This window comes from Manis javanica, chromosome 17 (assembly GCF_040802235.1).
Source record: "Manis javanica isolate MJ-LG chromosome 17, MJ_LKY, whole genome shotgun sequence".
NCBI lineage: Eukaryota > Metazoa > Chordata > Mammalia > Pholidota > Manidae > Manis > Manis javanica.
In genome coordinates this window covers 26690146-26711499 of record NC_133172.1, presented here as the reverse complement: position 1 = coordinate 26711499, position 21354 = coordinate 26690146, and the positions used below count along the sequence as shown (strand labels likewise).

At 39.1% G+C, this 21354-nt stretch overlaps 1 protein-coding gene across 1 annotated transcript in view; it reads right to left on the bottom strand.

Annotated features, from left to right (window-relative positions):
• Positions 1-19873, bottom strand: part of LOC140846986 (uncharacterized) — a 31003-nt gene extending 11130 nt beyond the window's left edge. Inside the window, exons 1-6 of the mRNA XM_073225605.1 lie at positions 19847-19873; positions 17742-18176; positions 16627-16723; positions 15900-16003; positions 12300-12400; positions 8249-8392 (exon numbers count right to left, since the gene is read on the bottom strand). Coding sequence (XP_073081706.1) covers positions 8335-8392; positions 12300-12400; positions 15900-16003; positions 16627-16723; positions 17742-18176; positions 19847-19873 — 822 coding nt within the window. The 3' untranslated portion in view covers positions 8249-8334. The remainder of the gene's footprint in view (positions 1-8248; positions 8393-12299; positions 12401-15899; positions 16004-16626; positions 16724-17741; positions 18177-19846) is intronic.
• Between the last annotated feature and the right edge of the window lie 1481 nt (positions 19874-21354).

The following is a 21354-nucleotide window of genomic DNA, read 5'->3' as shown; positions in this document are numbered from 1 at the left end:
TCTTACTTGTATTAACTGTGTCAATATCTGTTACTGCCACTTGTGTGTAAATTCTTGAGGGGAAAGAACAATTACATATGTCATGTCACTCTCAATAAAAATCCTTCAGTGGGATTTCTTTCTTAGGTCATGACAGAGTTTTGGGCACCAAACTCTTTGTCCTATGACAAACAATTAGGGCTGTGGAAAATGGATCAAAAAACTGTTTACAGGCATTGGTAAATAGTGTAAGATTATGACTTGAGATAGAAAAGAGAAAAATGAGGTGAGACCTATATTCCTTTTTGCCTGGAGTAATTTTCTAAATTGTGCAGAGAGGGGAAATCCAAGCAGAATCAATGTGGTCATACTGAGTTGATTGAATTTCAAAGAGAATTAAACAACTGAAATTTTCAGAGAAGAGAACCATAGAAGAGGAAGTTACACAAAGAAAGAGCTCAAGATTGCATGGGGCTTTCCTGAGTCTTTGGTGAATAGTGATTTATGTATGTCATGAAATTGGGCTAAGAGCAACTATCAATAAACTCTAAACTGAACTTTGAATTCCATGGGGTTGAGACTTTTGAATTCCTGGGAGATGACTGAATGAGTCAGAGTAATGAGTCTTTATTGAATACTCATTCTGTAGAGCCCCCAGAAGAGTCAAAGCAGTCCTAGGGTAAAGGCCATTCTAGATGTTCACCAACAAAACCAACCATGAAAAGATCAAACTGATCTACAAGAAATGTCAAAACCAATATTAGTACTCTTTAAAGGATAATAACAAAATCCAGGCATTCACCAATGTGATTTTCACAATACTTGTATCTAATCAGAAATTACTAGAAGTGCAAAGAATCAGTGTAACCTATAAACACAAGGAAAAAATTAATCAACAGAAACAAATTTAGAAATGACAGAGATGCTGGACTTAGGAGACAAGAGAGAAGGCCAGAAAAAAATACCCCATAATATTGACCCAAAGCCCCAGCTGCTGCCCTCTGGACCCACCTCTCTGCTTGCACTGAGACTGTGTTTCTTAGGGCTTCTCTAAGCCAATGACTGAACATGGCAGAGGATTTAAGGTAAGCCCATTCCCCCAATGGGAGACATTGAAGATTTCCTTATCTGTCTGGTTGAACTCTTCTTGGTACTGCTCAGCTGTCTAAGATTTTTCTACCCAATCCCCTTCCTCCCCTCTCTCTATGATAGTTGTCAGATCTGCCCCATGGTTTGAAGTCTCTCTCTGCCTTTTCATGCCTTCTCCCCTTTATCCTTCATAGGCATTTTCACCAATAAATGCCTTTTATTTCTATTCCTGTGTCAATATTTGCTTTTTGGAAGACTTCAGCTAAAAATGTCAAAGGACAGAGCTTCAAAATTCATGAAGAAAAATATGACAGAAATGAAAAAGAGAAATACATATGGCAGAATATATATTCTTTTAAAGTATACATAAAATATTTATCAAGTCAAATCATATATCGCTCCATTGAGTGAGTCTTAATACATTTGTAAGGCTCAAAATTATATAACATATTCACCCTTGATTCAGTAAAATTAAATTAGAAATCAATAATAAAAGGATAATTGAAAAACCTCCATGTACTTGAAAATTAAATGATTAAAATAATTATAAGTAACCAATGAGTCAAACAGGAATTTTAAAGCAGAGTTGGAAAATATTTTGCATTGAATAATTAATACAACATATAAATATTTTGGAATCCAGGTAAAATAGAGTTAATGGGAAATGTATAGCTTTAGAAGAAAGGAAGTATTAAAAATCAATTATCTAAATTTCCCTTTCAAGAAGCTAAAAAAGGAGTGGACTGAACAAAAAGCACAAAGAATAAAGGAAATAATACATATAAAACCAGAAATCAATTGAACAGAAAACAGAGAAATAATATAAAATATCCATAATGCCAAATACCATTTGTTGTTGAAAAAAACAGTAAAATTAGTAAAACTCTAGTTAGACTGATCAAAAGAGAGAAAGAAAAGACACAAATGATCAGAATGAAGACTAGAAGAAGAGATATCACTGTAGAACCTCCTGACATCAAATTATATTAACGAAATATTGCAAAACATTTTATCAGTAAATTATAAAATTTTTAATGGAAAAAATTACTTGAACGATACAAATTAGCTAAAAGGCTCAAAAATGAATATAAAATATGAATATATCTGTATTTATTAAGTAATATAAATTTAAACCTCATTAAAGAAATTCCAGGACCAGAAGGTTTCATTGTTGGATTCTCTATATTTAAGGAAGAAATACTACCCATCCTACACAAACTGTTTCAGGGAATAGAGGAGGAAAGGGCACTTTTATTTTTTTTATTATTTATTTTTTATTAATGTATTATTGATATACACTCTTATGAAGGTTTCACATGAAAAAACAATGGGGTTACTACATTTACCCGTATCATCAAGTCCCCACCCATATCCCATTGCAGTCACTGTGCATCAGTGTAGTAAGATGCCACAGATTCACTATTTGACTTCTCTGTGCTACACTGTCTTCCCCGAGAACCCCCACACCATGTGTACCAAACATAAACCCCTCAATCCCCTTCTTCCTCCCTCCCCACCTACCCTCCCACACACCTCCCCTTTGATAACCTGTAGTCCCTTCATAGAGACTGTGAGTCTGCTGGTGTTTTGTTCCTTCAGTTTTGCTTCATTGTTATACTCCACAAATGAGGGGAATCATTTTGTACTTGTCTTTCTCCACCTGGCTGATTTCACTGAGCACAATACCTTCTAGCTCCATCCATGTTCTTGCAAATGGTAGGATTTCTTTCTTTCTTACGGCTGAATAATATTCCATTGTCTGTATGTACCACATCTTCTTTATCCATTCATCTACTGATGGACACTTAGGTTGCTTCCATTTCTTGGCTATTGTAAATAGTGCTGCAATAAACATAGGGGTGCATGTGTCTTTTTGAATCTGAGAACTCGTACTCTTTGGGTAAATTGCACAGAGTGGGATTCCCGGGTCATATGGTATTTCTATTTTTTGTTTTTTGAGGAACCTCCATACTGCTTTCCACAATGGTTGAACTAATTTACATTCCCACCAGCAGTGAAGGAGGGTTCCCCTTTCTCCACATCCTCACCAGCATTTATTGTTCTTAGTCTTATCGATGCTGGCCATCCTTACTGATGTGAGGTGATATATCATTGTGGTTTTAATTTGCATTTCCCTGATGATTAGTGATGTGGAGCATCTTTTCATGTGTCTGTTGGCCATCTGAATTTCTTCTTTGGAGAATTGTCTCTTCATATCCTCTACCCATTTTTTAATCAGATTATTTACTTTTTGGGTGTTGAGGCATATGAGTTCTTTATATATTTTGGATGTTAACCCCTTGTCAGGTGCGTCATTTACAAATATATTCTCAGGGAAGCACTTTTCTTTTATAAGCCTAGCATTGCCCCATTATAAGAATCAGAAAAAAATTAATGCATTATGGACAAAAATCCTCTAATGAAATATTAGCAAGTCAAACTGGGCAATATATAAAATGGTTAATCCATTGTGAAAAAGGAGGGGTTACACCAGGATGCAAGTTTGGTTTGTCATTTGAAAATCAATCAGTGTAGTTCACCATATTAACAGAATAAAAGGGGAAAACTGGTAAGGTTTTCTCAGTAGATGCAGAAAAACTATTTGACAAGATCTAATACCTATTAATGATACTAAGCACAAAAGAATTTCATCAAAGTATGGGTAGAAGAGTATTTCCTCTACCTGTGAAATACATTTGTAATAAATCTACAGCTGACATCATACCTGATGGTAAAAGATTGAGCATTTCCCCCATGACATCAGAAAGCAAGGATGTCTGCTTTCACTTCTGTTCAGTATCTTTTTTTAGATTCTAACTACTGCCATGAGACAAGAAAAAAAATAAAAGCATACAGTTTGGAATTGAAGAAGTATCCTTATTTATAGAAATAATAAATATTAGCAGTGTTACAGAGTAAAAGATCAAACTACAAAAATCAATTCTAATTCTATATACCAACACTGGAAGATTTGAAGTGAAATTAAAATTTGCCTTTACAGTAACATAATAAGATAAACATTTGGAGGTAAATTTATCAAAATATGTGTAAGACCAGTACACTCCAAACCATAAAATACTTTGTAGAAAATTTAAGAATATCTAAGTACATGAGGAGGTTTGTGAATTCAAATATTTCGTTTCTTTTAAAGCACCAATGCTATCCAGTTTGGTTTAGATTCAATGCAGTTCCAAGCAAAACACCTGCAGGTGTTTTATAAGGACTGACAAGCTGATCCTGAAAATTATATGGGAATGCACAGCTAAAATAATTTTGAAAAGGAATAATAAAGGTAGAGGACTTAGACTACCTGATTTCAAGGCTCACCCTGCAACTAAAGTAGCAAGACAATGTGGTATTTATGTAAGGACAGACATATAGATCAATGGAACAGATTAATTAGCTCAAAAATAGACCCACACATATATTATCAATTGATTTTCAATAAAGTCGCTAAGATATTTTAGTGGGGAAAGTGTTGTGCTTTTAACAAATGGTGCTGGGAAAACTGGATGTACATATGATAAACAAATGAATCTCCTTCACATCATATAGAAAAATCATCTTAAAATGGATCATAGACCTAAATTAAGAACTAAAACTATAAACTTTTGGAGGATAACACCAGAAGAACTCTTTTCAGCCCTGGGATTGGCAAAGATTTATTAGAATGCAAAAAGCTCTGGTCATAAAAGAAAACATGATAATTTGACTTTAAAACTAAGACTTATGTTCTTCAAAGCTATCATTTAGAAAATGAAAATACACCACAGATGGTGTCTTAGTCTGTTTGAGTTGCTATAACTATATCACAGACTATGTATCTTTTAAGGAACAGAAATTTATCACTCACAGTTCTAGATGCTGGAAAGAACAAGATCAAGGTGCCACCACGGTAATGTTTTGTTGAGAGATCTCTTACCGGTTCATACCTAGCAGCTTCACACTGTATCCTCATATGGTAAAAGGCTCTGGGGAATCTTTCTGGAGCCTCTCTTACAAGACACTAATCTCACTGATGAAGGCTGCACCCTCATGAAGTAAGCACCTCCCAAAGGCTCTACTTCCTAATACCAGCATCTTGGGGAGCAGGACTTTAACACAGGAATTCTAGGGGACACAAACATTTAGACCATAGCAAATAGAGAAATTATTTTTGCAAAACATGTATCTGAAAAAGAAAGAACTACTTCCAGAATATTTAAGAACTAGTATAACTCAATAAAAAGACAAACATCTCAACAAAAACAGGCAAAGAATGGGAACAGACATTTCATACAATAAGATAAATGCCCAAAAGCACCATGAAAAATGTTCAAGATTATTATTCATCAAAGAAATTAGTTTAAAACCACAGGAGATATCTCTACACATCCACTAGAATGGCTATAATTAAAATGACTTATTTTCACCAAGCTATTCATCCCTCTTCAAAGAGTCCTTCTTTGAACTCAAATCCAGACTATTTTCCCTCACAGCCCTTTATAATTCCCTTCTTAGCACCTAAAATAATTCTGTAATACATATTAAAATGAATATTAAGTGATAGTCTTCTCCTTTAGAGTAAAGTGCCCTGAAGGTCAGGCTACCATTTTGGCCCCCATTCCGTATCTGGAAACCTCTACAGTGGCTGACATTTAGGAGAGTCTCAATAAATACTGAAGATAAATGAATGAATGAAAAGCCTAAAGTGACACAGAGACTTATAGAACAAATACTTATAAATGCATGTATTAATGAAAATTAAATATGGGCTCCTGTTATATTCTCATTTGTTTACTCATTTTATAAACTCCCTACCCAGGCCAGTGATTTAGAATAATCTCATATGTTCAGCTGGGAAAGCTTTCTGATGGGTAGAGGCAAGTTTGCTTCATTTGTTCTTGACTGCTTTCAGTAGGGTGAAGGCAATGTCTTTGAACTTTCACCAATATCCTTGTCATATCTATTTGATCATTCTGTATTTGAGCATTACTAATCCCAGAATCTAAATCCCAGTTGCTATGGCCTTTTGTGATCTAGGGCATACTGAAAAGCAAAGCCTTTTTGAGTTACAGATTTTTAGACTGATTCACAGATTTTAAAACTTACTGGTTTCTTGGTGTTTACTACAGTACATTTTGATACAAGGCTGACTGAAAAGAATGGGCTTTCACAAAGATCTAAACCAATACTTTAACATTTTCTCTAGCTTTCTGACAATTTCACACCTTCTATCACATGAAATCCCTCATTTTATTAAAACAGAAGTCTTACAAAAAGTTCCTGATGTTTCTATTCTTCTGCTCTTCTCTACTACTTTACTCATTCCTCTACTTCCTATGGTATGTGATGTGACTTACCTGATATTTAAAACGTGGAAAGAATAAACTGGCCATATTTAGCTCATTCCTACCCTTATTTTTCTTGAGAGTCACCTTTCTGAAGAAAGTACATGGGCTCTGTTGCCCTAGACCAACTCAGTTTAGTGCCACTCTGCCTGGACAGATAACTTTATTAAAGTCCTGAGATCCAGATTTGAGGCTAAGACGCTCTCCCACTAAGCTGCTTGTACCAGTTTTGAGGCTAAGATGCTCTCCCACTAAGCTGCTTGTACCAGGTTAGTTTTTAACAGTTCTCAGGTTGACATATTTATTGCCACTCTTTTCCTTTGTTTTTTAGTTTATTCAGAAGTTGGGCAGGAATAAGAAGTATGCTTTATTGGGCTTCCACAGAGATCTTCACAATGAACACTGTCTCTGTAGATTTAGGCTTCTTAAAGTTTAATTATGAAAACAATTCCCAATTAGCATCAGCAGACATTTTTATTGACCATATATGTTCAGGCAAATACACCAGACTCATGAGGAATTCATGGCTTACTTAGAAAGATTTAACATAGATAGGAACCTAATTGCGGCAAAGTAGAACATGGTTTTTGTTTAGTTTCTATTTTTTATGTGTATAATTCAGAGGATTTTAATATATTCACAAAGATATATAACCATCACCATTATCTAATTCTAGAACATTTTCATCACCTTGCAAAAAATGTGTATCCATAAGAAGTCATTCCCTATATTCCTTCCTCTAGCCCCTGGTAACTACTAATCTACCTTTGGTCTCCACAGACTTGCCTATTCTGGACATTTCATAAATATAGAAACATATAATAGGTGGCCTCTTGGGTGTAGATTCTTTCACTTAGTATAGTATTCTCAAGGTTCATGAATATCATAGCATGTATCAGTACAGCATTGATTCTTGTGAGTGAATAATAGTCCAGTGTTATAAGAAATGTGTATAATTACCAAATATTATGGGATATTTCAGATATCTTCCATTGAGTCCAAGTTTAATCCCTTCATGACATAAGAAAGTACTTTTTATGATTTCTACTTTAATACACTTCATTAAGGTACCCTTCATGATCCTCATATAGTTATATTGGTGATAATTATTAATTCCATATTAAGCTAAAAAAACATGTATACTACCATTGTTGGGAAGAGTGGTAAACGATAACAAAATCAAATAAGTAAGATAGATAGATAGATAAACAAACAAACAAAGGCAGCAAGCCAGTTTGTAAAAGACACATTCACCCTTTGTTTATTACAGCACTACTTAGAATAGAAAAGAAATGGAAAGGACCAATGTATCCATAGTTAGAGTAATAGATAAAGAACATGTGGTACATATAAGCAATGGAATATTATTCAGCCATAAGAAGAAAACAAATGCTACCATTTACAACAACATGGATGAAGCTAAAGGGTATTATGCTCAGTGAGATTAGCCAGTCAGAGAGAGAAATGCATTGAATCATTTTACTCTCCTGTGGAGTATTAGAACAAAGAATAAACTGAAGGAACAAGACAGTAGCATCCTTGCCACACATAAGAATGGACTAATGGTTACCAAACGGAAAATGACTGTGTAGGATGGGTGGGAAGGAAGGGATAAGGGAGAAAATCGGGCACTACGAGTAGCACACATAGCGCGGGCGGGGAGAGAAGCACGGAGATGGCAGTATAACACAAAGACCAGTAGTGATTCTACAGCATATTACTGGGCTGAAAGACAGTGACTCTCATGGGGTATGTGGTGGGGACTTGATAATGGGGGGAGTCTAATAAAAATAATGTGGCTCATGTAAATCTTAAGTACTGACAACAAAATTAAAAGAAAAAAACAGTACCTTGGATATGGTTTCCATATTCCTGATGCTGTCAAGGTGCTCAGCGCGCACCTCACCGAAATCATACCCCCAGCCAGGGCATCAAGCTATGAAGTGGGAATGTGCTCCAATTGCCGTACACACTCTGTCCCTACGAAAGAGGCACTGTTGTGATGTTATTGAAACTCCATGCAACAGTGCTTCTCTTGCAAAGTCCAGCCTCAGATACATATATGTGTATATATATGTAAACACACACACACACACACACACACATATATATGTATATCAAAGATTTCTCTCATCTGGGGACTACAACAACAAATAAATTACTGAAGGAGCAAAAGGGCAGCAGCCTCACAGTACCCAAGAATGGACTAACAGTAACCAAACAGTATGGAACAGGAGCAGATGGGTGGGAATGCAGGGATAAGGGAAGGGGAAAGAAACGAGGCATTCTTTAGGATGTATAATGTGTGGCGGGTCACAGGGAAGGCTGTACGACACAGAGAAGACTAGTAGTCATTGGACATCATCTAACCCCCCTGATGGACAGCGAGTTCAATGGGGTATTTTGGGGGAACTTGGTGATAGCAAGAGACTAGTAACCATAATGATCCTCATGGAGAAGTACATTAATGAAACCAAAATATAAATAAACAAGCAACAATAGAAAAAAATAATGATACCAAAATATAAAATAAATAAGTATAAAAAATGCTGAAAGCCACTTTTTAAAATATCTAGGTACCCCTATGTTTATCACAGCACCATTCACAATAGCCAAGTTAACTGTATGTGAGGAGATGAATAGTTAAACAAAATGTAGTACATATACACAATATAATATTATTCAGCCATAAGAAGAAAATACATACTACTATTTCCAAAAACATGGATGGAGCTAGAGGGTATTATGCTCAGTGAAATGAGCCAGACAGAGAATGATGAGTAAGAAATCATTTCACTCAATTGGGAGTAAAGAACAGAGAAAAACCTGAAGGAGAAAAACATTAGCAGACTCACAGAACCCAAGAATGGACTAATAGTTACAAAATGGAAACAGACTGAGGTGGATGAGTTGGAATTTAGGGATAAGGGTGGGAGCGAAAGCAGGCATTATGATTAGCATGTATAATGTGGGTTTGGCACAAGGACGGCTGTACAACACAGTGGAGACAAGTAGTCATTTTAGAGCATCTTATACTGCATTGATGGACAATGATGGCAATGGAATAACTGGGGGAAACTTGGTGATGGAGAGTCTAGTAAACATAAATTTCCTTATGTAAAAGTAGGTTAATGACACCAAGAAAACAAAATATGTGTGTATATATATATATATATATATATATATATATATATATATATATATATATATATATTTATATTTATATATATATATAAAAAATGCATGTATGTATATATCAATAAATTAATAAGTAAAATGGAAGACAGTTAACCAGTTTGAAAAACACATATGCACACCTATGATTATCACAAGACTATTCACAGTAGAAATGGAAAGATCCGATGTGTTCACAATTAGACTAATGGATAAAGAAGATGGGGTACTGATAGGCAATGGAATATTAGTCAGCCATAAGAAGAAAACAAACGCTAACATTTACAACAACATGGATGAAGCAAAAGGGTATTATGCTCAGTGAGATGAGGCACACAGAGAGAAAAATGCATCAAATGATTTCACTCTCTTGTGGAGTATCACAACAAAGAAAAAGCTGAAGGAACAAGACAGAAGCAGCCTTGCCAAAGCTGAGAATGGACTAAGGGTTACTAATAGGAAAGTGACTGGAGGAAGGTTGGGAAGGGAGGTATGAGGGGGAAAATTAGGCATTACAAGTAGCACACATAATGTGGGCTGGGAGGGGAGCACAGGGAAGGCAGTAAAACACTAAGACCAGTAGAGACACTAGAGCATATTACTGGGAGGAAAGACAGCGACTCTCATGGGGTATGTGGTGGGGACTTGATAATGGGGGGAGTCTAGTAACCGTAATGTTTCTCATGTAACTGTTTAGTACTGACACCAAAATTAAAAGAAACACACAGTACCTTGGATATGGTTCCTAAGTTCCTGATGCAGTCAAGGGGGTCGGCGCAGACTTCACTGAAATCAAACCCCGGCTAGGGCACCAAGCTGTGAACAGGGAACCTGCTCCAATCACCATAGACAATCTGTCCTTACGAAAGTGGCACCACTGTGATGGCATGGAATGTTGTGATGTCATGGAATCTCCAGGCAACAGAGCTTCTCTTGGAAAGCCCACCCCCACATGGTAGGCACTTCCCAGCCGTGGCAAGATGCATCATCTTAGCAAACAGTAGTGGTTCTAGCCTACATATACATATATATATATACATTTACATATACACATATCAAAGATTTCTCTCATCTGGGGACTACAACAACAAAGAATAAACTGAAGGAGCAAAAGAGCAGCAGCCTCACAGAACACAAGAATGGACTAACTGTAACTAGGGGACTGGGGTGGACGGGTGGGAATGGAGGGATAAGAGAAGGTGAAAGAATGGGGGCATTGCTCAGCATGTGTAATGTGTGGGGCGGGGCACAGGGAAGGCTGTTCAACACAGAGAAGACTAGTAGTCATTCACAGCATCTTAACACGCTGTTGGACTGTGAGGGCAAAGGGTTATCTGGTGGACACATGGTGATGGGGAGAGTCTATTAACCATGGTGTTCCTCGTGGAATATATTAATAATAAAAAAAATAAACAAACAAGTGAAAATAGAAAACAAATTAGTGATACCAAAATATAGAATAAATAAGTAAAAAGAAACAAGTGCAGCAACCCAGTTTGGAAGAGACCTATGCACCAGTTTGTTTATAACAGCACTATTCACAAAAGCCAAGTTAAGTGTCCGTATCAGGAGATGAATAGATAAAATGTGGTACACATACACAATAGAATATTACTCAGCCATAAGGACAAAGTAAACACTACCATTTCCAACAACATGGATGGAGGAGGTAGAGTATTATGCTCAGTAAAATTAGCCAAGCAGTGAAGAAGAGTACCAAATGATTTCACTCATATGGGGAGTATAAAAACAGAGAATAAACTGAAAAAGGAAAACAGTAGTAGACGCACAAAACCCAAGAATGGACTTACAGTTACAAAAGGGAAAGGGACAGGGATGTAATGGCGGGAATGGAGAGACAAAGGGCAGGGAAGAAAGGGGGCATTATGATTAGCATGTATAATGTTGGGTGGCATGGTGATGGTTGTACAACACAGAGAAGACAAGTACTGACAGAACAGCTTCATAGTACGCTGATGAACGCTGACGGCAATGGGGTATGTGGCGGGAACATGGTGATGGGCAGTCTAGTAAACATAATTTGCTCTTGCATTTGTAGCTCAAAGATACAAAAACAAATAAACAAATAAACAATGCAGCAACCCTGTTTGAAAAAGACATACGGCCCCCTATATTTATCACAGCACTCACTATTCAGTGTAGAAAAGAAATGGAAAGAACCAATGTGTCCATAATTAGACTAATGGATAAAGAAGACGTGCTACATCCATGCAATGGAATATTATTAAGCCATAAGCAGAAAACAAATGCGACCATTTACAAAAACACGGATGAACCTAGAGCGTATTATGCTCAGTGAGATTAGGCAGACAGAGAGAGAGAAATGCATCACATGATTTCACTCTCCTGTGGGGTCTTAAAACACAGTAAAAACTGAAGGACAAGACAGAAGCAGCCTCGCCAAACCTAAGAATGGTGTAACAGTTACCAAAGGGAAAGTGACTGTGGAGGATGGGTGGTAAGGAAGGGTAGGAGGGAAAACTGAGCATTGGAGTAGCACACATAATGTGGGCGGGGAGGGGAGTGTGCAGTAGGCAGTATGACACAAAGACCAGTTGTGATTCTACAGCATATTACTGGGATAAAAGACAGTGACTCTCACAGGGTATGTGGTGGACACTGGATAATGGGGAGAGTCTAGTAACTATAATGTTCCTCATCTAAGTGTTTAGTATTGATGCCAAAATTAAAAGAAACACACAGTACCTTGGATATGGTTTCCATATTCCTGATGCTGTCAAGGTGGTCCACGCGCACCTCACGGAAATCATACCCAACGATAGGGCACCAAGCTCTGAAGAGGGAACCTGCTCCAATCACCACAGATACTCTGTCACTAGGTAATAGGCACCATTGTGATGTCATGGGATCTCCAGGCAACAGTGCGGCTCGTGCAAAGTCCACTCACAGATGGTGGGGACTGCCCAGCCATGGCAAGCTGCATCATCTAAGCAAACATTAGTGGTTCTGGCCAACGTATATATGTGGGTATATGTATGTATGTATATAGATAGATAGATAGATAGATAGATAGATAGATAGATAGATAGATAGATAGATAGATAGATATACACACACACACATATATATGAAAGATTTCTCCCATCTGGGGACTACAACAACAAAGAAAAAACTGAAGGAGCAAAAAGGCTGCAGCCGCACAGAATCCAAGAATGGACTAACAGTAATCAAAGGAAAAGGGACTGGGGTGGAAGGGTGGGAATGGAGGGATAAGGGAAGGGGAAAGAAAGGGGACATTGTTTAGCATGTGTAATGTGGGGGAGCACAGGGTAGGCTGTATAACACAGAGAAGACTAGTAGTCATTCCACAGTATCTTATCACGCTGATGGACGGGGAGTGCAATATTGTATCTCGGGGGAAATTGGTCAAGGGATGGGTGTAGTAACCATAATGTTCTCCGTGGAATAGTTGATTAATAATAACAAAATATAGATAAAAAATAAAAATACAAAAAAATTAATGATACCATAATATAGAATAAATGAGTACAAAATAAGAATGCAGCAACCCAGTTTGGAAAAGACCTATGCACCCCTATGTTTAGCACAGCAATATTCGGAATAGCCAAGTTATGCGTCCATCAGGGGATGAATAGTTAAAAAAAAATGTGGTACACATACACAAAAGAACATTATTCAGACATAAGAAGAAAAAAAATTCTACCAATTCCAACAACATGGATGGAGCCAGAGGGTATAATGCCCAGTGAAATAAGCCAGACAGAGAAGGATGAGTATCAAATTATTTCACTCGTCTGGGGAGAATAAGAAGAGAGAAAAACCTGTAGGAGAAAAACTTAAGCAGACTCACAGAACACAAGAATGTACTAATAGTTACAAAACTGAAAAAAACTGGGGTGGATGGTTCGAAATGCAGGGAAAAGGGTGAGGGAGAAAGCAGGCATTATGATTAGAATGTATAATGTGAGTTTGGGACAGGGAGGGCTGTACAACACAATGGAGACAAGCAGTGATTCTTCAGCATCATACAACATTAATGGACAATGACTGCAAAGGAGTAACTGGGGGAAGCTAGGTGATGGGGAGTCTAGGAAACGTAAATTTCCTCATGTAAGAGTAGATTAATGACAAAAAGAAAACAATACATATATATATATATATATATGTTTTTATATATCAATAAGTAAATAAATAAAAAAGTAAAAAACAGAAGGCGGTAAATAAGTAAGCAAAACATACACGCACCCCTATGTTTATCACAGCACTATTTAGACTAGTAAAGAAATGGAAAGAACCAATGTGTCCATAATTAGGCTAATGGATAAAGAAGATGTAGTACATGTATGCAATGGAACTTTATTTAGTCCTAAAAAGAAAACAAATGCTATCATTTACAACAACATGGATGAAGGTAGAGGGTATTATGCTCAGTGAGATTACTGAGACAGAGAGAAAAATGCATCAAATGATTTCCCTCTCCTGTGAAGTATTAGAAGAAAGAAAAAACTGAACGACCAAGACAGAAGCAGCCTTGCGAAACCAAAGAATGGATTGATGGTCACCAAAGGGAAAGTGACTGTGGGAGATGGGTGGGAAGGGAGGAAAAGGGGGAAAATTGGACATGATGAGTAGCGCCCCTAATGTGGGCTGGCAGGGGAGTACGGGGAAGGTAGAAAAACACAAAGACCAGTAGAGATTCTACAGCATATTCCTGGGCTGAAAGACAGTGACTCTCTCATGGGATCTGTGGTGGGGACTTGATACTGGGGGTGTCTAGTAACCATAATGTTCTTGATGTAAGTGATTAGCACTGACACCATCTTAAAAGAAACACACAGTACCTTCGATAGGGTTTCCATATTCCCTGATTCTGTCAAGGTGGTCAGCGCGCACCTCACCAAACTCATACCCAAGGCTACGGCACCAAGCTCCGAAGTGGGAACCTGCTGCAATCACCATACACACTCTGTCCCTAGGAGAGAGGCACCACTGCTGTGATGTCACAGTATCTCCAGGCAACCGTGCGGCTCTTGTAAAGTCCAGCCACAGATGGCGGGCACTGCACAGCTGCTCAAGCTCCATCACCTTACCAAACATTAGTGGTTCCGGCCTACATATACATATATGTGTATATATACATACATATATACTTATATATATATATATTAAATAATATCTCTCATCTGTGGACTACAAGAACAAGGAAAAAACTGAAGGAGCATAAGAGCAGCAGGCTCACAGCACCGAAGAATGGACTAACTGTAAACAAATGGAAAGGGACTGGGGTGGAAGGCTGGGAATCTGTACCCCCCCACATTATACACACGAAAAATTGCCCCCTTTCTTTTCCCTTCTCTTATCCCTCCATTCCCATCCTTCCCAGGGATAAGAGAAGGGGAAAGAAAGGGAGTAGTTTTTACTGTGTATAATGTGAAGGTGGGGGTGTGCACAGGGAAGACTGCAAAACACAGAGAACTCTAGTAGTAATAACAAAGCATCTTACCACGCTCATGGACAGTGAGGGCAGTGGGGTATCTGGGGGAAACTTGGTTATGGGGTGAGTTTAGTAACCATAATGTTCCTCGTGGAATAGTAGATAACACCAAAAATATATGTATGTATGGGTGCATGTATATATATATATATATATATATATATGTAGATACCAATAATAAATGTAGAAATAGGAAAAAAAAAAGGGTGCAACCCAGTTGAAAAAGACATATGCACCCCTATGTTTATCACAGCACTATTTAGAGTAGAAAAGAAATGGAAAGAACCGATGTGTCCATTGAGTAGACAAATGGATAAAGAAGATGTGGTAATACACAATGGAATACTACTAAGCCATAAGAAGAAAACAAATGCTGCAATTTACAACAACATGGATGAAGCTGGGGGGTATTATGCTCACTGAGATTAGCCAGAAAGAGAGAGAAAAGCATCAAATGATTTGACTCTCCTGTGGAGTATTAGAACAAAGAAAAAGCTGAAGGAAGAAGATAGAAGCAGCCTTGCCAAAGCTGAGAATGGACTAACGGTTACTAAAGGGAAAGTGACTGTGGAGGATGGTTGGGAAGAGAGGGATAAGGGGGAAAATTGGGCATTACAAGTAGCACACATAATGTGGGCTGGGAGGGGAGCACAGGAAAAGCAGTAAAACACAAAGACCAGTAGAGATACTAGAGCGTATTATTGAGAGGAAAGACAGTGACATCATGGGGTATGTGGTGGTGACTTGATAATGGGGGTAGTCTATTAACCATAATGTTTCTCATGTAACTGTTTAGTACTGACACCAAAATTAAAAGAAACACACAGTACCTTGGATATGGTTTCCATATTCCTGATCCTGTCAAGGTGGTCCACGCGCACCTCACGGAAATCATACCCAACAATAGGGCACCAAGCTCTGAAGAGGGAACCTGCTACAATCAACAAACACACTCTGTCACTAGGAAAGAGTCACCACTGTGATGTCATAGAACCTCCAGGGAACAGCACTGCTCTTGCAAATTCCACCCCCAAATTCCAAAGGGAAAGGGACTGGTGAGGATGGGTGGGAAGGGAGGGAAACGGGGGAAAATAGGGCTTTACAATTAGCACACATAATGTAGTGCGGAGGGGACTGGGGAAAGGCAGTATATACAAATAATGATTCTACAGTTTCTTAGTATGCTGATGGAAAGTGACTATAATGGGGCATGTGGGGGAAACTTGATAATAGGGGTAGTCTAGTACCCATAATGTTCAAGTAATTGTACATGGACGATATCAAAATTAAAAATAAAGAAGGAAAGAAAATAAGTAGTAAAAAAAGGAATAAGGTAAGAATCTTACTTCTTGGCAAACAGAGAATCTATAGCATCTTACTACACTGATGGACAGTGACTGCAGTAGGTAAGAGGGGGACCCGACAACATGGGTGAATGTAGCAACCACATTGTTTTTTCATGTGAAACCTTCATAAGCGTGTGTTTTAATAATACCTTAATAAATCAAAAAAAGAATCCTACCTGTTAACATCCTGGATGTTCAAATGCAATCTTACCTTTAAGATGGGATGCTTCCTGCCTCTTACTACGTTGTTTGTGACTGGGTTTACTTGACATATTAATCGCCCAGGTTATATATAACTTGATTAGGGGCTGAAGGAGGAAAAGCAGCATCTGGGCAAAGTTAAAGATAAACTAGGCCTTTTCGCAGGCTAAAGTAAATTTTACAATAGCCTCATTTAATTGACACAATGCAGACTTGGGCCATGCTGAGGTATTTTCTTATCTGGGAAATGTTCCAACATTCCAGGCCAGGCTACTCCTGGCTTTTTAGTTTTAACTAATCTTCACGGAAGAATGCTTATACTCCTAGTTTGGTATTTTACTTGAGAGAATTCATGTGACTCTGACTTTGCTGAATTGTTTAATTCGGAGTTTTGGAAAGGGTCTTTTTCCAGAGGCCCTCACCCTACTCTGACTACACCCACGGTCCCTGTCTCAGAATCCCTGTGGCAGACTACGAACCGAAATGACGGTAAGATATGAATTTCTAAATACAAGAAAATGCACTGTCAGTTCCCATACCAAGTAAAGAAACTTCATTCCCAAATAAAAAATACGGGAGGTACCTCACGAAAAATTTTTTAATTCTAAAGGCGCTGCCTCCAGGCGGCCCTCGCCCGCTGCACCGCCCCGGGTCACACTTGAACCTCAGCTCGCCAGCCCTCACCCTCGAGGCCCCCGCCGAGAAAATCCACACACGGCAAAACGCCCACCGGCCTCCCCATCTGCGCGGCACGGCGCGGCCCCTCCACCTGCATCCACGGCCCGGGCGGCGGGACCAGGTCGGCGTTGCGGCCCTAGGCCGGGCCGACGCGAGCCGCGGGGTGGAGAGCAGCCGCCCTCACCACCCGGACGGATGGAAAAGCAGCGGCTCCGGCGAGCCCCTCCCCAACTGCCACGGAGAACTTCAACGGCCGCTCGCACGTCTGCCCCGGGCGCATCTGCTCCGCTCCCTCCCTACCCGGGCGGCTCCTCTGGCGGAATGCTTCGACCTCCGGACCCCGGGCGGACCCCGCGAGCTCACAACCCGCGTCGGCCGCTTCCCGACCCCGCGGGCCACGCGCTGCCCACCAAGCCACTCGCAGGAGCGCCCACTCGTCCAACTCACCCGCGCCCTCAGGCGGAGGCAGGGGTTACGGCGCCACGTCCGGGTCCCGCCGCGCCCCGCGGCCACGTACCTTTCAGCCCGTAGAGCCGTCGCTGTCGCCTTCACCCTGAAGCAGGGCCCGCTCTGGACCCTCCACTGCAGGTCTGTCGCAGCGGGAGCCGCTTCTCGGCTGAGCTCTCTGAAGTCCGGCCGGGCCAGCGGCTCAAGTCCGAGCCGATCGCCGCCCTCAGGCCGCCGCGGGAGAGCGGAGGAGGGGCGAGGCGGCGATCCGAGGCCGGTACCGCCCCCGCATGCGCGCCGGGAGGCCGGCGCAGCCGAGCACGGCGCGGGTCCGTCCGCATCTGCTGCGTGGACTGGACGGTGCGGGCCGCTCCTGACCGGACCGAAGCACGGACGGAACAGCGGAAGCTGCCTTTCCCGGCGGCGCTCGCGACACTACTGACTGGGGGATAAGACGGCGGCGGCGCCTGCAGCTACTACGCAGCCGCCGGACTTAAGCGATCTGCGCCCAGTGGCTGCCCGCCATCGACTGACGGCCCTCCCGGCCAATGGGCGCGAGTCGCTCGGGCGCAGCCCCGCCCCCGACTGTCCGCAACAGTTAGACGGTGGAAAATAGAAGGAAAAAAATTAAATCTATTTTCTGTCTCTATGTATTTATCTCTTCTAGACATTTCATATAAAGAAATTATACAATATGTGACCTTCTGTGTCTGCTTCTTTCACTTACAATGTTTTTAGGGTTTATCCATGTTGTCGGATGTATCAATACTTCATTCCTTTTTATGACTGAACAATATTTCACGCTATGGATATAACATCTTTGTGGTGTATCCATTCATCAGTTGATGCGGTTGTTTTCACTTTTTGGCTGTTATAAATAATGCTTCTATGAACACATTTTTCTATAAGTGTTTTCAAATCTAGGTAGTAATGGAATTCCTGGGTCATATGGTATGCTATGTCTAACTTTCTGAGTAACTGCCAAATTATTTTCCAAAGACGCTGCCCCATTTTACATTCCCACCAGAAATGTATGAGGGTTCTAAATTCTCCACATCCTTATCAACACTTATTTTTTCTGTTCCTGGTGGGTTTTTTTTAACCATCTTAACTGTCTTTGTGGGCATGAAGTAGTAGCTTCTTTGCCCTTTAACTTTTCTTGTGTCCCTTGTAAACAATATAGAGCTGACGTTTGTTTTTGTTCCCTTGTCTGACAACCATTTTCTTTATGTTATGCGTTTATTTAATTTCTTGTACTCTAATTACCAACTTAACTGGATTTATTTTTAATCACATAATTTTGTGCTTATTATGTCATATTATTTGAAAAATATTCTTTCCTTTCAGATTAATATTCCTTTTCTATTTCCTCATGACACTTTTCTCCATGTCTCAGTTTGAAAGTTCTATTCAGTATGTCTATTTTTCAAGAGCTCACCATAGATATTTTTATTTTTTATTTTTTCATTTTTTTATTTTGGTATGATTAATGTACAATTACATGAGCAACATTATGGTTACTAGAACCCCCCATCCTCAAGTCCCCGCCACATACCCCAATAAGAGTCACTGTTTTTCAACCCTGTAATATGCTGTAGAATCACTACTTGTCTTCTGTGAGGTATCCTGCCCTCCCCGTGCCCCCATCCCTGGCCATATTATGTGTGCTATTGTATTGCCCCTTTTCCCCCCTTTTCACTCCCTTCGCACCCACGCTCCCAAGCCCCTTGCCCTTTGGTAACTGCTATAGTCCATTCTTGGGTTCTGTGAGACTACTGCTGTCCTGTTCCTTCAGTTTTCCCTTTGTTCTCATACTCCACAGATGAGTGAAATCACATGATACTTGTTCTCAGCCTGGCTTATTTCACTGAGCATAATACCCTCCAGCTACATTCAGCATCATAGATATTTTAACATGCATTCTCAACAATATCTCAGGTTATCGTGATGCTTTAACTTCCTTCACAAAACAAAGCGTTCTTAAACTTTGATCATTCTCTTCCCCATTTATATGCTATTATTTTCTCGTATTTTTGTTCTAACTGTATCTTAAATCCACCCATGAGGCATTGTTATTGTTTCATGTAGTCGTTCAAAGCACTTACCACATAGTCAACAATGTCTTTGTTCATTCCCTTTTGCTTTTCTATAATTTTTTTAAAAAATTTTAGTTAAGGTATTATTGATATGCACTCTTATCATTGTTTCACATGAAGAAACAATGTGATTACTACATTCACCCATATTATCGGGACCACCCCCTTACCTATTGCAGTCACTGTCCATCGGTGTAGTAAGATGCCACTGATTCACTGTTTGCCTCCTCAGCTGCACAGACACTTCCTATCTCTTTTTCTCCCTCTTTTTCTTCTGGTACCCCTATAATGCAAATGTAGTTCCATTTGGATTGGTCACACAGTTCTATTAATATTCTTTCATTCCTGGAGATCCTTTTATCTCTCTCTGCCTCAGTTTCTCTGTATTCCTGCTTAAGTAACCTCAGTGACCATCATTTTTAAATAATTTTTTACATGCGTTTTTAATTCAAATGGATTTTGAAGATAACAGAAGAATAAACTGGAAAATACTACAGTGATCATCCCCTACAGGTGCTTAAAATTACTTAAACCAAGGTTACAAAAACAAATTTTTTTTAGAATCCAGGGATTACCATTAAATAAAAATTAATTTCATTGTTTGGATAACTCTACTCCTTTCTGCTAGACCTTTCCCATGTTATGAAATATTTCCATTATGCTAAAAAATAAAAAGCATGTGTCAAAGCAAAACAGCAGTAAATAAATACAAAAAAACGTTTAGCATGTGAAAAGCAGGAAAAAAACAAAGGCAATCTTTGTGCATAATGTTTACATGTCATGTACTTAGTGCAATTTATTGAAAATTTATTAACGCATAGACTTTATGTATGTAAAAGTAAATTTACACATGAAAGTGCTTCTTCTTGAGCATTCACTTTTATCACTTCCTCCCTTCTTATTTCAAGATTAATAAGGGAAATCATCCCAACAAAATGCCTTTAGTTAAGTGAGCCAGAATTTAAATACTGCCCTGATTCTTTCAGTTGTAAACTCATACAAGTACCACATGAGTAAAGTACTATTCCTGACTTTGAGGAGCTCACGGTACAGTGGAAGTAACTGATACAAACGACATACAGTCTTTTAACATTTTCTTTATCTATATGAGAAACCATAGCGTATTTTCACTTATCTCTAGGATAAAATTAAGTTTACATGCGTAATACCGAAATACACCTGTTAAAAAGGTCAGTTTAATGTTGTAAACTAAATATGGTTACTAGAAGTTCTCATTGCTTGGTAGATGTTGATATTTAATGCATACGTTGTATAATACATACATTTTTATTTTTATGACAGATACTTGAAATTGAAAATTTCACTGATACATAATTTAGAACAGGGTCTTGCAATTGGTACTTGGAATATTTGTCCTTCCAATTTTTCATAAAGAGACATACACTATGGATTCCTCCTACTGAAATAACAAAAACACATAAAATGTCTGTTTACTATTTCACATATTTTAATGATTTTGTGAATTTATAGTATTTTCTATTCACTCTTTCTCATCT